Source organism: Papaver somniferum, unplaced genomic scaffold (assembly GCF_003573695.1).
Source record: "Papaver somniferum cultivar HN1 unplaced genomic scaffold, ASM357369v1 unplaced-scaffold_19, whole genome shotgun sequence".
In the NCBI taxonomy this organism is placed as follows: domain Eukaryota; kingdom Viridiplantae; phylum Streptophyta; class Magnoliopsida; order Ranunculales; family Papaveraceae; genus Papaver; species Papaver somniferum.
In genome coordinates this window covers 19054407-19071289 of record NW_020628818.1, presented here as the reverse complement: position 1 = coordinate 19071289, position 16883 = coordinate 19054407, and the positions used below count along the sequence as shown (strand labels likewise).

General features: G+C 35.9%; 1 protein-coding gene and 1 pseudogene across 2 annotated transcripts; one reads left to right on the top strand and one right to left on the bottom strand.

The window, feature by feature from the left end:
• The first annotated feature begins 346 nt into the window (after positions 1 to 346).
• On the top strand, positions 347 to 1552 carry LOC113338381 (annotated as a pseudogene).
• A 734-nt stretch (positions 1553 to 2286) lies between these two features.
• On the bottom strand, positions 2287 to 5779 carry LOC113338225 (ras-related protein RABF1-like). 2 transcript variants are annotated; one of them, XM_026583681.1, is made up of 9 exons: positions 5613 to 5779; positions 5338 to 5411; positions 4425 to 4508; positions 4194 to 4288; positions 3724 to 3829; positions 3472 to 3561; positions 3236 to 3322; positions 3050 to 3115; positions 2287 to 2588 (listed from the first exon to the last, which is right to left on the bottom strand). In XM_026583681.1, exons 1-8 carry the CDS (start codon positions 5635 to 5637, stop codon positions 3074 to 3076), a joined length of 603 nt encoding a protein of 200 aa, XP_026439466.1. In that variant the 5' UTR covers positions 5638 to 5779; the 3' UTR covers positions 2287 to 2588; positions 3050 to 3073. The 2 variants fall into 2 exon arrangements, with proteins under 2 accessions (XP_026439466.1, XP_026439465.1); XM_026583680.1 differs by lacking the exon at positions 2287 to 2588 and having other exon boundaries at positions 2729 to 3115.
• Positions 5780 to 16883: the final 11104 nt, after the last annotated feature.

Sequence of the window (16883 nt, the reverse complement as noted above, 5' to 3'; positions counted from 1 at the left end):
ATCCGATGTGGATTACTTGATAAGTATAGACGATGTCGCTCTTGATGTTCTTAGCCAAGTCTTACTTTGACCAGGTTCTCCTTATCTTCTCAACTACTTCGTCAGTGCATTTATTGCTCTTGTACTCGATGGCTATCCCTTCAATCACTTCCGATCTTTTACACGTATTGTCTTCACGGGTTTCCTTGGTGTCTCTTTTCTCACGCCAAGGCCGGGTAAGATGATTTGGTGCTTCATATTTCATTTGTTGTCGATGCCCTACTACCTAGGACTACTCCACCTGGATCTGTGGATTATTCACTCCTACAATTTCTTTTGTACATTTTCAAATCAAACAAAGAGAGAGATGGATATCGTAGAAGAAAAATCGAAAGGGCAGGCAGAGGTATGGGACAGTATGTTTGCGTTTGTAAATTCAATGGCATTGGAATGTGCAGTTGAACTTAGTATACCCGATAGACCGATATCATAAACTCTCATGGTCGACCGGTCACAATGTCCGAGATCATAAACAGTTTGAAAAAAAACACATCATCATCATCTCCCAATGTCGATTATCTTACTCGTGTAACGAGATTGTTGGTTCATAAACGTGTTTTTTCTTCTCAATTTCATCAAGAAAGCCATCAGATTTTATATGATGTAACTCCATCATCAAAATGGTTATTAAGAGATTCAAAATGTACTCTAGCACCAATGATTTTACTTCACCTTCATCCTCTCTTTTTAAAACTATGGCAATATGTGGGAAGAAGTGTTGAAGAAAGTGGTTTTCCTTTTGAGAAAGCTCATGGATGTTTAGCTAATCCTCACTTTAATCAGCTTTTCAATGATGGGATGGAATGCACGGCTAAGATAGTCGTCAACAAGATGTTGGCTAACTACAAAGATGGATTTAATGGTATAGGATTGATTGTTGATGTTGGCGGCGCGACGGGGTCGATGATTGCTGACATCGTGAAGGCAAATCCACATATTAAAGGAATCAATTTCGATTTACCTCATGTAGTGGCTACGGCACCCGAACATCCAGGAATCACCCATGTTGGGGGTGATATGTTTGCTGATATTCCGGAAGGTGATGCTATTATCACGAAGGTTAGATCACACATTTTTAAGCTAAACAATAATTTAACTAATCACTTTACCTTTCAATTAAAACTGATATTTGCAAAATATGATTCACATGATATAGAAAGCATTCTGTATTTAATTAACAACAAATGTGAATGGTATATGCATGTATGTTACAGTGGATAATGCATGATTGGAGCGACGAAGACTGCGTAAAGATCTTGAGAAACTGGTACAAGGCAATATCACAAAGAATGGGAAAATAATAATTGTTGACTGTGTACTCCAACCCGACGGAAATTGCTTACTTGATGAAGCGGGATTATTATTTGATCTAATGATGATGGTAAATACTTCGGGTGGAAAAGAAAGAACCGAAGTCGAATGGAACATGTTATTCAACAGTGCAGGTTTCACTCGTTACAACATAATTCGAATTCCCGCATTCCCTTCTATCATCGAGGCCTTTCCAGAATGAGACTCGACTTTTTGGGGACCAAAATGCCCTCCCCTCAGTGGCTGTATGCCCTCCCCTCAGTGGCTGTATGTAGTAATAAATCACCTACTGATATCCTTGGGCGGAGTGCATTTATCGCCTTATAAAGTTATAATGTTGTTTGTTGTGATTTATCTCTTAATTACTGAGATGGTCTGGCTGATCAAGTTGCATCATAAAAGAAATAAGTGGTTTCATGGTAGATGATCCTTTGAAGTGTTTGGATTGTCACTATCTTGTCTAATTGAGGTTCAAAATTTCAACACTAGATTTCTAATGAAAGGAAAAGAGTGTGCTTCAAAATTTGTATAATCTATTCGTTAGTCCAAAAAGTTTAGCAATCCCGTGCACAGGATGATTTCTTAATGCACAAACTAGGTTAGACTCATCAAAATTAAGGAATAACTTAATCCTAAAACAGCAGAATTTGTCAACAATTTGGTTAACTATAAGTTGTTGAATGATATATGCATTTAGCGACAACAGAAAATATTGTGGGTAACAGTAGCGAGCCGATACTGCAATTCAGTGAATGGTTTATTCAGAAGGCATAAAACAATAACCGAGAAAGTTCATGAATCATGATAATGAAATGTGTATATTTGATATAAGACGTGCTTATAAGCTTTCACTATGTCAAACTGATTTGAGTTGTCAAGTGTTCAAGCATTTTTGGTTTCAAAACTATCTGATCACAACACATTTTCAAGACATCATTACATAACTGATTTGGTTTCAAACTGATTTGAGTTGTCAAGTGTTCAAGCATTTTCAAGAGATCATTACATAAGTATGGGTAACCAAAGAGACCATAATACTATAGATTCTGGATTTGATGGAGAGAAAAAATGAAGCATGTTACACTCTACAGTTGAATATGCGGTGTGGCGAGAATTAATACTCCAGTCCAAATTCACCAATTGAGAAGCAAGCAATTGCTTTCAGTGAATTAGATTCTAAGTTAACCGGACTGTGCACAAGAAAGCTGAATCTTCAATCTTTTCCTCTCAATTAAGAACTGAAGAAGAAGCCGTTAGGTAACTCAGTTCACAATTAAAGAATATACTAAAACCAAGTTAACCTTGAAGCACGAATATCTAAATTGCTAGACAGTGATTTGATTTCCCCGCTACGTTAAATTAAATTACAGGTTAGGTCGAGCAATTCTGGAGCTTCATTGAATTCTAAATTTAACAATAAATCAAATTCAGAAAGCTACTTGTAATTTTCTCTATCTCTATATTTCTCATGGATCATGAACAAACTATTTTCTAGAGGCATTACATCACACTGACATGTCAACTGGAGAGTTTCATTTCATACAAATAGCAAATCGTGAAGGAATCCACTATAGAATTTGAGAAATGCTTACAGCCTTGCAGGTATAAAATCACACTATAAACATACTCAACATTAGAAGCATGAGATAAGAGCTAAGAAAACTCTTATTACGATCAGCATAATGGGTTGTCTTCTTACCAATTCATTACATTGGAGGAATCATTAAGTGGCAGGCTGCTCCCTTGGTAGTCTTTTAGCAATTTCCTGCAGAAATAATAGAGAGAGGGAAAGAGAGAAATAACATCAGCCATCTTTGAAATAACTCTATTAGTACTCATGCAATCACACTAGGGATCATAATACAGCATCCAGCTAGAAATATACCTGAAACAGTTGATTGATGTTATCAGCTGTCTTGGCAGATGTCTCAATGAAGAACATTCCATTCTTCTCAGCATACTCGAGGGCGTTCTTGATTAAACAATCCAAAACAAAAATGTCAGCCAAATTTGATATTATACCTAACAGACACCATGGGGATTACTTTATTAAAAAACCCATAAGTCATTTGATGCAAGTAAGGAAAACCAATTGACATTTCTAAGAGGAGCATGACATACTTGGATGGGTACTTGACGTTTCTCCAGAAGATCCGCTTTGTTGCCTACCAAGGCCATAACAATGTCGGGACTACCATGTTTCTGTAGCTCCTGTTAGAGAATAAATTCCTTCGAGTTAAAAGTGAAATTTAGCTCAAGTACCCTGGATGGCTATATTATTGTTCCATTAGATCTATCATGTAAATCCATAACTTTCACTGTTAACATACTCAAATAAATCGTGCCAAATTCAGAAGTTCTTAGAGAAAATACCTTGACCCAATACTGCGCCTTGTTGAAGGATTCTGGGCTTGTTATGTCATACACAACAACTGCAACTGCTGCTCCGCGGTAGTAAAGTGGAGCTAATGCAGCATACCTTGTACAAGTGATGGCAAACATGAAATGACAAATGTAAGTACTGGTTTACAATCTTATCCATCTAGAGTGAAACACTGAAAAAAAAATCCAAATGCCATTGAGAGGATTTAAAACACAATCTCAAGCAACTAACTCTACAAATACTTTCATCGGTTGTCTTTCAAGTACACGGACCTCTGCATATTCCTCCAAAGAGAGTCAAAATGAATAGGACTCATAAGTAGGCAGAACACAACTCGATTACATTGTATGACTCATATACTTTTAGAGGCCAGAAATAAATGTTCAGTTTCTGCAGAGAACTAACTTAAAGCGTGAACTATTTTCTACTAGCTATCTGATAATTTCTAGTAATGAAGTACCTCTCCTGGCCTGCAGTATCCCATATTTCAAATTTGACAGTAGTAGAATCTTGCAAGGCAATCGTCTGTGAAAGAAATGAAGCTCCGACAGTTACCTGATACACATTTTAAAGCCTGAAATTTGTTAGTTATCAAATAACCGCCATGGTATCTGCCTTTACACAGCAGGCAGTCATTCATGTTTGAACTATTGAAATTCAATGGATGTTCCATATACGTCTCTGTTCTTACTTTCGATGTGGGGTCAAACTGACCACGAACGAAGCGAAGAACGATACAACTTTTGCCGACACCTGAATCCCCTAACAACACTAACTGCAATTGTAAGATATATGTCAGAATCATGAAAATAAATATTCATTCAATAACAGGAATATATCAATATATAAAAGAAGACGAACTTGTTTTTGTTCGGTAAAAATGGTCCATCATGAACTAGTCCTCTACTTAAAGAAACTTGACCCTTTTTCTCAGGTAAAACATGGTTACAGTCCATATAGCATGATTTCCAGAGCTTTGGAAGGTTAAGGTTATGAACTTATGATATGTGGATTGTGGAACCAAAACTATATCACCAGTGTTTTCTAACAAGAGCAGTATCACCTTTCATTCCTCCCATCTTTCGTTTGTAGCCGATCCCGCACTCATCTCATATACAAATTGCCAATTCCTTTTCCAACTACCAAAAACTACGAGTGGTAAGCTGAACATGGTGGCAGTCCATATAGCATGACTTCCAGAGCTTTCGAAGGTTAAGGTTATGAACTTAACATGTCCTATTATGTGGAACCAAAACTATATCCCCAATTGTTTCTAACAAGAGTAGTACCACCTTCCATTCCTCCCATTGTTTGTTTTTAACCTATGTGACAGATATGATTGAGCTATTCACTTTTCTCAGTAGCGAAAGGTCATCACTTCTAAGTCTTAAAAATCCATCATATATACCGAAAAAACCCTCAAAGTTTACAGAAACATATCCATGCGATCTAACTGACATTTTAGCAGAACAAAACTACATAAGTGCAATCCTAATTCATCAAAATTCAATACTATTTCCGCAATTCCCAATTCTTTCAACCAATCCCAATCACATCTTTAAAAATATTAAGCAAATGATGAAAGAGTAGTTTGATGAGCATACCTTCACTTTTAGGTTTTTCGAGTCCGTTCCATCGTTCGCCGAATTAATCCCTGGCAACGCTTTAGAACTTCTATCTACAGTTGCAGACAACATCAAAACCTCAAATAAATCAATACCAATCTCTCGATTAACTAAAATCTCAGAAAAACCCCCAAAAAAATACCAAAAATTGGGGGGGGGGGGGGGGGGGGGGGGGGGGGGGGGGGGGAGGGGGGAGGGGGGGAATGCAAAAAAAGAAAAGAAATATAACACATGATATTGAGAGCAGAAGGAACCTGGAAGAGATGCTGCACAACCCATAGATTCTTGTTTTTGTGGTGATTGGATTCAAAAAGAGGGAAAATATAATGATGCCCTAGAAATGAAACTTGAATAATTTTGTTGATCTGAGCTAGGCTAGCTGTTGAAGTAGTTTTGATTTTTCCACTTTGGAATTCCAACTACCCAAGTCTTCTTTTTGATTATTAAATTCACAGACTGTATGCGGCGTTGTTTAGAAGTACACGTGTCATTATTGTTCGACCAAGTCGGTCAAATATAGCACGTGCTAGTCCTATGGTATCAGCCCGTCTCCTTTATAAATCGTGCTAAATTGGAACCCTCGACAAGTGGGCTCTTCTTTCGTTTTATTTCTTAAATACTAGCTATTGAGTCTTTTAGTTTGTTTTTTTTTTTCTTGAATGAAGAGGGCAGATTTTATTAACATTGGACTCGTTACGTAACTATTTTACTAAAATAGTGACGTAAGAGCAAACAAAAACTTATATGAAGATATGCATTACTGCATTCCAATTACATAAAAAGTCGAGTTTTAGACAAAAAAAATTTAGAGAACAAACCAGATTTCAAATATCAATTAAACATAAAACACTTAACATCGTAGATTTGCTGATTCAAATCTTTGTTTCCTTTGTTACGGATTATTGCATTTCTTTCATTCCGGATACACCACCAGATAGCGAAAGGAAGAATACTCCATATTTTCTTTTGTTTATTCTTAGATTTTTTACTGCTTTTACCATCCCATTCCCATAAATTAATTCTAACATTCTTAGCTAAAACCCACTTAATTCCAAAACTGTCAAGGATATAGTTCCAGATATCAAAAACAACTTTCCAATGAAGAAAAAGATGTTCATTCGTCTCCACATGATTACCACATAAGACACAATTAGGATCTTGAACAAGGCCTGCATTATATAAGCAATCAAAATCAGGGGCGCCACTGAAACACAAATCCCAAACATGAAACGAAACCTTCAGTAGCACTATTGAATTACACAGTTGTTTATCAGGGAAAGCTAACAAACACCAGTTCCCAGAGCCGCATAAGCATTAGCCACAGAGAAATCTTCCCCATATCTCCACTTTCTAATGTCCTCAACATCTAACACAGCAGAGTCCCCAATGATTTGTAACGTATTTGCTACCTCCAACATCTTATGTTCATTCAAATGTCTAGTAAAATTAAAATTCCAAGCACCTTCATGAGAAATCAAATCACTCACCATGGCATTTTTTTGTTTAGAGAGATGATAAATAGCAGGAAACAGTTGCTTGAGAGGGTATTCACCGATCTATACATCGTCCCAAAAATGAATGCATAAACCAGATCCAAGGTTCGAGATCGTACCAGACTTAACAAATTCTCTTGAATTCAGTATACGATACCACAAATTATGACGAATTGATCTCCTTGTCAAAGAAAGAATAAAAGCTTCCAATGTAACAGCAAATTTTTGGTTGATGATCCTTCTCCATAGGTCATACTTCTCATAAGCGTATCTCTGAATCCATTTTACATGAAGCGCTTTATTCGCCAGCCGTAACTTCTTGATGCCAATACCCACTCTACATTTAGGCAAAGTCACTCTTGACCAAGACAACCAACTTTTCTTCTTAATGGAGTTACTTGAGCCCCAAAGAAAATTTCGAATGATCTTCTCAAGTTCTTTAGATACTACCACTGGCATTTGAAACATGGATAAATAATAAATTGGTAAACTTGACAAAACACTTTGAATCATAATAAGCATGTGACCTTTAGATAAATAGATTTTTTTCCAACTTGCCAATTTTTGATGTAGCCTTTGAATTGTGTCATTCTATATCAACCTGCATTTGGACTTACTTCCAAGAGGAATGCCAAAATAGTTCATTGGCAGTTGAGAAACAGGACAACCAAAGATATCTGCACAAAATTCAGCATTGTGTAGTTCTCCTAAACCCACTACAGTACTTTTTTTATAGTTTACTTTAAGACCAGAAACAATCTCAAAACCGATCAAAATATTTCTAAGATTCTGAATTTGAGTTTCCTCACCATCATCTGCCGCAATTTTAATCATTAAAGAGATAACTTCTGCTTCCAAAATGAACAGAAAAATTGGGTCACCTTTCCTAATTCCTTTCTGACTTTTGAACATCTCTGATGCTCCCTCTTTCAATAAGACTGCAAATCTTGGAGTTGTAATACACCACTTAATCTAGGATCTCTATTTCACACTAAAACTAAACCTATCTAGAGTGATATCCACAAAGTTCTAATTTATGTTATCACAAATGCCTTCTCAAAATGTACCTTACAGATAATGCCAGTGTCTTATTGTCTAATCGTTGAGTCAATAAGTTATGAAGCATTTAGGATTCCATCATGAATCTGCCTACCATGAATAAAACTTCCTTGATAATCTGAAATAATAGAAGGAAGCACCATTTTCATCCTCTTTGGCGTCACTTTTGAAATGATTTTGTAGACACTACCAATTAGACAGATAGGTCTGAAATTATGAAGAGAAATTGCTCTATTACATTTAGGAATCAGGTTAGCCGCTTCAATGGATCTTTCATCCTGGTCGGAGGAGAAATTACCAAACGTCTAGCATTCCCTCACGCTTGGCGCCAATGAGTTTTTTATTTGAGAGAAAAAAGAAGACTATGTGTGCGCCCCAAATTGGTGCAGTTTAGTCTCCAGTCAAGCATATAAGTATCCTCAATCTCCTTTGCCACCAACATTAAATCCTTTTTGATAACATTCCATGCACATTTATAAAATTCCATAGTAAAACCATCCGGGCCTGACTTTTATTAGTGCCAAAATGGTTATTAACTGATTGGACCTCCTCATGAGTAAAAGGTTTCTCCAAATTCATACAATCTTCAGATGAAATTATAGGCATAATAATTCTAGCAAACATGAGCTTTAAAGAACTAGAGAAAGGTGTTTGCAGAATTAATTCTTACTCTTCAATATTTGAGTAATTTGTGGTCCTAAAGATACACCGGTACTACATCGAAAATTGGACGAGACGAGAGGTCTGATTTTATACTTGATGAGTGATACTACAGATAAACTCCAACAATCCACTGACACAACTAAAGATATATAGTACCTAGAAAAAAACTACAAAAGCACGACTTGCTAAAATTTCAAAAGATATCCAGGCATCTCAAAAAAGAATTCAGGAAACACAACTTCTTGTTGATAAAAGGATAGCTATTGCAAGTCGAGCTGCTCTTGCTGATAAAAGGATAGACTTTGCCAGTCGAGATGATATTGGAAAATATGGAAGGCATAATGTGTCTCCACTTGACGATAACGGGATTGAAGAACTTTTGGATGATCATATTGGAATAGCTTTTGCCGATGCAAGTTTTTTTGTCCCTAACGTGTTTGAAGATTAGGGTCGGCCTTCTCGGTTTCGTTCTCAGGTTTACTTCCTACTTATGAAATACATCCCTGGGGTCATCGGTTGTTCGTGGTTAACCAGAAAGTTGGTTGGATTGATCTTCGAACATTGTAGTCCAAGGAAATAAGAAACAGTGATTACCGGAGGTAAGGAGGACTACTTCCAAGACTTGGGAAAATTGCCAGTGGCATATACTAAGCTTGAATTTCCCTTTTATGATTGTAATCAACTTAATTTTTCTATTTACACTTTGCAACCGTTAAAAAGGAAGTCTTAAATTTTAGAATACTTAAGTATTGCACTTTTTTTTATTGCTCTCTTTCGGTTTAAGGACTATTTGATGAATGGTATTTAGGCATTTAGCAGTCACCAACTCCTTAATTTGAACCTTATATTTGGTGAACGGTATTTCAAGTTGATTTATTCATTTAAAAAAAAAACCGAAAAAAAAAAAACTCTTGCAAATAATGTTTTGTGTTTTTTACAACTTGTTTGTTTGCAGCTGACTCGGCGTCTGGGTCTGAGTCAACCCCTGACTCGCGCCGAGTCAGCAGTCAGATTGTTTGATTTGTAATTTTGGTAACCCCTGAGTTGGTGTCTGAGTCAGATTTAACCCCTGACTCGGGCCCTATGGATTCAGGCGTAAAAATGCCCCTGAGTCGATGGTTCAAACCTCTGAGTCGCTGGAATTGACGAATCTGGACTCGACCTTTTATATCATTTCATCTCTTTTTCTTCATTTCTTCAGTCGAGAGCAGAAGCAAAAATGGGAGAAAACCCTTGATCTCCTTAATCTCTCAGCTGATCTCGTTAATCTCCTAACTCACCTGTACTTCTCCTTAATCTCGACCTTCTAGCGTCACATGGTTAATCATTTTCGCTTTTCTTTTGGCTGCTTAATTGTCAGATATTGCCAATGAAAAGTGTTGTTGGTTTCAAGTAATTAATGACTTGGATACTGAATGTTTTAGAGTTTCGATATGATTATAAAACATGGGTTTTGTTTAAAACTTAAATTTGGAAGTTAAGGGGTTAAGAAAGGAGATGAAAACAACAAGGGAAAACGCAACAGTACTGCACATGAGTTGTTTGATATAAGGCCACAAAGAATGGAAAATGGATGGATTAAGCGATTTTATCTGATCACTTGAGGTAATGTCATTTAGACCCTAGTTTCCTTATGTAAATAATGGATGATTTATTTGTGTAGTTAATGATTGGAGGAGCATTAATTAATTTGTTAAGTTGATAGTTATTAATTCATCCATAAGATGTATTCTTTATTTTAGAAAAATGGGTTCCTTTTCTTTGAGTTCTGATTCGATATTGGTGTATAATTATCTCAAGTGTAAGCAGTATTTGATTTGAACCTAATGTTCGCTTAAAATGGTTAGAAAAGTATCAACTTATATCTTGAAGGTAAATGTAGTAGTTAATTCATAGCATTGAGGTACAGGTTCCATGTATGTTTTATTTGTTGGCCATAGCTAACATCTATAGAAAACCTTTGCATTTGTTGTGACTTATTTGGAGGGTGGATTCCAATCCATGCATGATAGAATGAATATTTAAAGAAATGCCTGAGTAGACAGTGTTGATTTATATGAGTTGTCATGAGTGGCGGGAAATTAAGCCTATTTACTGTATACCATAACTATTATGTGTTAGTATTTGGAAATGATCAAATGGTGTTTGAGGCTTATGACTCATGCGAAGCTAGTTTGGCAGATAAAAGAGAGACAAGGACGTTGATATATAGACAGTGTATAGAACTGCATCTTTAAAGCATTCCTTGCTTCTATAGTAGAAAGGTATATTGCAGGATCTTTGGTTGCTGGTAACTTTTGCAATCCAAGGCAGTGCTCAGTCTGTTGACTACATGTTTGTCGTTTGGGATTTATGATCAAACACCATTTTGTTTTTTCAGCTCAGTCAAATAACATTGTTGCAAGCGAGTTTATATCCATGTTAACTATGAATTGCAAATATGTATGCTGTAATATTCCAAGTTGTAATCTTCAGGTAGTCTAATGTGGTAGTTTTTTTTGTTTTTTGTTTTCACGTATATATAAATCTTTTATGTCCACAACTTGTTTTTTAGTTCAATCTTATTATTGAAGTGTGCAATAAAAAATTAACTCATTCTATCTGAGGGTGTTTTCCGTCCAAATATTATCAGTCAGCTGAGTCAGATCTGACTCACAAAACAAACATATTTCCTGATTCAGACCTTAGTGAGTCAGATCCAGATGAGTCAGGTGAACTTACAAGTGTTTCTATCTCAAGCTTGTTGTCAAGTTTAGTTTTCAAAACTATATCTTGATTTCTAGTCTACAATTAGTTAAGTCTCGGATTAGGATAAAAGTATGTAGTTGAGAATCGGACATCACTGCGTTCTACCGTTTGAAGTCGAAGATCAACTTAAGCTTTTGGAGAACCTCTTCAAGAAAAGGTAAATAAAGACTGAACCACCTATTTCTCAAGTTATATTCATCCTTCTATCTATGAGACGTTGTCGCATAAATAATTACACTATCGTAAGCATATCAAGAATTTCGAGTCAAGTTTATCTTGGCAATTAGTTCTCGAAATATATGACTAAGCTTAATGAACATTTGTTCATACTTGACGAATTTTAGTTAAGAATAATTTATTGTTCGTAATCTATATTGTGATTCAATATTATTATTCGAAAATTTCCTGGAACAATGATATGTGTCATCGATGCTATTTGGAAATTTTTAGAATTGATTTAGAGAGAAATATAGAACTACTGAAAATGTGGATACAAGAAAATATGCATACCAGTTTCACAAACTGGGAAAACTGCTATAGGTCTGAAGCGGTAGTACATGTACCCAGTACACGTACCATAGTAGCTATATGTCGACAGTGACTTAGTGGTACGCATACCCGGTATCCATACCAACAAAGTATGTGAGCTCGTGAACCTGGGATGCTACGCATACCGAAAAAGAACCATTGGTTTTGAAACCGGTGTGGTATTCATACCCCGTACGCAAACCGGAAAAGGTTTGTGTGTTCCAGAACTTATACTTGTCTTAACAGTACACATACCCGGTACATGTACCATGACAAATATAGTCACGAACAAGGTTGAGTACACGTACCTGGTACACGTGCTTACCCTATCGAATATTTTCAGATGCACAAAAATTATTTCTGTGAGATAATTATCATTTGAATAAATCTCTAAGAACACTATATAGACATGATTGATCACGTTATAACCTATGGTTGTGACTCAAACTTAAAGTCTTAAGTGTTTATGAAAATGATTAAGCTTATAGTTCAATTGGCTAGTTTCAGCTAACCATTTATCAACAATGTCTTTATACACGGTTTAGTTATGGTTCATCCTAACCAGCGTGTATATCTTGATATGTCAATCATATTTCAAAGATTCATCTAACGGTAGATATTTTTTGGTTCCAAAGTTATCTTAGCTTAAACCTAAAGCAACCTATAATTTGAAATTGTATATAAGGGGAACCTCAAGCAACTGGGATCTTTGAATCCCGACACTATCTTTGTGTGTCATAGTTGTAAACTAGATTCGTCCTCTTTCTAAAACCCTTTTAGGGTTTAGAGACTAAAAAGACTTCATAAGGATTCGTGAAGCCTGGTCTAACTATATTTATCTTGATAGTTCGTATATCCTGATCTTGTTTGATTGTTGAGCTACTCACTCAAACAAGATAGATCGAAATCACAAATTTCTCTTCGTCTCAGACTTTGTGATTCCACAAGTTTAATACTTGTGAGGTGAATAATAATTTAGGTTGTTCTTCGGAAAGCATAAGTCCGGATTTTAAGGTTAGATAGACTTTGTCTATTTCTATCAATTTCCAGTCTCACCTTGATCTATGATCAAAAAGTAAATCACCATATAGTCTTATCTTTGAGAGGCAGATTGGTTTTAAGTCTTCAATTGAGTTAAAGCAACTCTTAGGCTGTAAAGGACGTCATATAAGAGAATCAATTGCGCGGAGTCCTGCTGGGATTCAAGAGTCATAAGGAATGCGATTGTAATTGAATTTTTGTGAGGTTTTAATTCGGTCTCAACTACATTCCATTCCGAAGTTAATTGGTAGTATGCTAGTGTCTGTAGCGGCTTAATACAGTTTGATGTTCAATCTGTACTAGGTCTCGGGGTTTTTATGCATTTGAGGTTTCCTCTGTGTTATTTATTTTTCCACATTATGTTGTTTATCTTTATAAATATCATAGGTTGTACGTAAATCAAGTAAATGGCACAACAAAATTTTGTTAACGAGGAAACCGCAAATGCAGAAAAATCCTGGGACCTTGTCCAGTTTTGAATACTCTCAGAATTAAGCCACTTTACAAAATCAAATACCAATTTCGTATAGTTGAGACCAAGCAGACTACCCCTAGATACTTAGTTCCCTCAATATTCATGCGCCTTCGACTACTAGAGTCACGCACGTGAATATCAAGTCCTTTGGATCGTATTCCAAACAACACAGGAAGAATTTGTTTGGTAACCACTCTAATCAATCTTACTAGAAGATATCTGAGTCGTTGACGAAGGTTCTTATGTTTAATCTAATAAACTCATTTATCTGGTTGGATCAATCTATCCAATAGCTACCGAAATAGTCAAGTTTAGGTTCACACTCTATCGATATAGATCTCAAAGAGAAATATAGAGAATGTTGATCTCACACAACTAATCAATCATATCTATCAAAGATAAGCTGATATGGTTGGATCCCAGCCGATCAAAGTTTGTGCACTAAATCCACAAGATACAAAAACTAATAAGAATTCTTCTTCGTATTCAAATCTTTTATTGCCTTCATATACCTGCACAACAACACTTGAATCTTCTTATGATCAATCACACACAAAACAGAGTCTGTTAACAATGGATTATCACAAGATGTCTTTAGATCTAATAACAGTTCTAAGGTCCCGTCGATACTTTGATCCAGTTTTAGTGAATTTTATATTAGAAGAGAAGATTCTCAAGAATAAACAAACTAGGTGCAATCAAAGTTTCAACTACTGTTGGTCAATCAAATCAAATCGAAAACTAATAACACTGCAATTATCTAGTTTCCCACCAACGGTACTCGTAGAGATTCGTGATCCCACAAAAGTATTTAAACGAGCGGTCGTAAGAGATTTCACCTAAATAGGATACTTTCCTCTCCGAATAGACGGCTTCACCAGAAACAACAAGCAAGGAAGTTTGCCTTGCTCTTATGATGGTTTGCTAGAAATGAAACCTTAGGTATTTATAGACCAAGGATGTTTGGACACCAATGAATTTCCAAAACTGAAAATATTCTCAAGATATGCAATGAATTCCCAAATTCAGTTTTCCTAATTCCAATAATTGTTGGTCCAATATTTCTGGAATCTCTCATAGAAAATCTCCAATTAGTAAATGCACATTACTAATTTTTATTCTCTAGAATTATGCATTAATTTCTAGTAATTAAAGCATATAAAACCAAAAACCTAAATTAAAATATTTTTAATTTATTTCGGTACAGTATCGACTTGAATACCAAGGAATATCTTTGAGCAATAAATGATAAGAGTTACTGCTCATGTTCAAAGTATGTTGACATCTTTACACTACAAACCCTTATTCCGAATACAAACGGATTTGCATCTTGGAATTGGTTCTACCACAATTCCAAACAAGTTTAGAATTGGTTCTACCAGAATTTTAAGACTACTATGTGATTGGTCATACCAAGTCATATACATGGGTTCGGATCGGTTATACCAATCACTAGGATCGGTTCTACCTAAACATAGTACCTACTTGTGATCGGTCATACCAGTCACTAGGATCATTCATACCAATTACAAGGATCGGCTACACAACCACTTACGATCGGTCACACCAATTACAAAGGATTGATCATACCATCACATGGTGATTACTTAGGATCGCTTAGAACAATTACCAGAACCGGTCATACCAAATCATACGTCTAGGTATTGTGAACGGTTTTACCAAGATACATAACCCGAGTTAAGATAACCAACTCACACATATTGGTCATCCAAAGAATATGCAATGAATAGTCGGACCAATAAACCTATTGATTTCCCTTTCGATTCATGAAACAAGTTCACGAACTTACTTCCTATAAACAGATGTAAAGCATTGTTTCCTAGAAAAAAATCTTCACCATTAACCCATTCACATAATCATAAAACTATATACAAGATTATGTCGATGTCATATCTACGAAGTTCAAAAGATAAGCGTCATACTTCGTAATATAATTCCTTAATACTACGACCATACTATTATGATCATGTCTATCTACTAGAGTATTATTTATATACAAGATTTGCATGTTATGTTTTCAATATAGCACTACTTGAAAGATACGTTACGAATGAAGAAAGTTCAAGTCAATATTACTAACCTCATGTGGAAGGATGATGCCGTCGTTGTAGTCTTACTTCTTCTCATTCTTCAGGTCTTCGGAGTAACACTTGTACGTCTCAACATTCCTATACTATCTAGTCTAACCTAAACAAAGTTGACTCTAGTTTTTAATCAAGCAACTCTAGATGAGTTTTGGTACTAAAATATGACAACCAAACTTGGCATACCAACGCTTGGTGAGTTCAACCGAGCTATGCTCTAACATATACGAGGTCCGGGGGTTTTTCTGCTATTACGGTTTCCTGGTTAATAAAATTTATGTCGTCTTGTATTTTTCCTTTTCGGCATTATATTGTTTATCTTTATAATTGGGTTTACACATGTTTGTAAATATTCAACCTAAGTAGATACGTCCGCTTAATTTTAATCGATTACGAGACTTATTTCTCGTAGAATTCGTATCTTGAAAGATAGACAACAAGTTTGATCACTTGACGGAACTTTAATTGGATCATTTGGATACTACTAGATTGATCTTGGATATTAATTTTTGGGATCGTCCAAGCACTCTGCTTAACAATCAGGTTTGCGAACCCTGTGTATATACGCATACTGATTGAGTAGAGGTTGAGATATGAACTCTATATACATATTGTCAAGGATCATTCAGTTGATCTATTTTCTATTGTATTAAGTTTTGTCTATACAGGTTTCCGAAGGAAAAGATTTGGTGTATTTGGTATACCATGCGTTTTTAGATGTACAGTTGATTAATGGTTTAAGAGTATAAAGTGAAGCCGTGAGGGGGCCCAACTACGTGAATGAGCTTGAATGGACGAAGATTTACGATTTGACTAAGAGGATTTTCAGTTGGGATGATGACAAGACTAAGTCGGAGATGCTAGTAGGTAAATTGAAGTAGAGAATCTTCCATCTCGCGAGTTTGAGAGAACATTCTCGGGAAAATAGGAGCTTCATAAAAATGGAGAGTTGACAGAGCATCGTATTGATGCTACATCCAAAACATATACCCTTTATATCTTGGAAGATGTTATCTTCCTCAGCGTTTTTGGTTCCCGTGTGAATGCTAACTATATACATCTACTGGAGCTAATAAAAAGTTTTGCAACTAATCTTAGGGATCTGGGTGCCTTGCATACTTGTTGAACAAGTTGAGAAAGTGTAATAGGGATAACAGAAACCAAATCACAAGGAATATGGATCTTCTGCAGGTGTGGATATACTTGCACTTCCCTGAGTTTGTTAAAAGGGCCCATGTGAAGAGCGTTATGGAGACCAGTACTTATTCACCGGTAATACGAAGAGACAAGATGAGGAATTTCTAGGGTTTAGACGCAAATTGGAAAACTAGACGAAAGATGTTGTCTTCCATCTTTACAAGGAAGCATTTGCTGAAAAAAGATGGTTGGGTGTGAGGAAAAATATTATTTTGG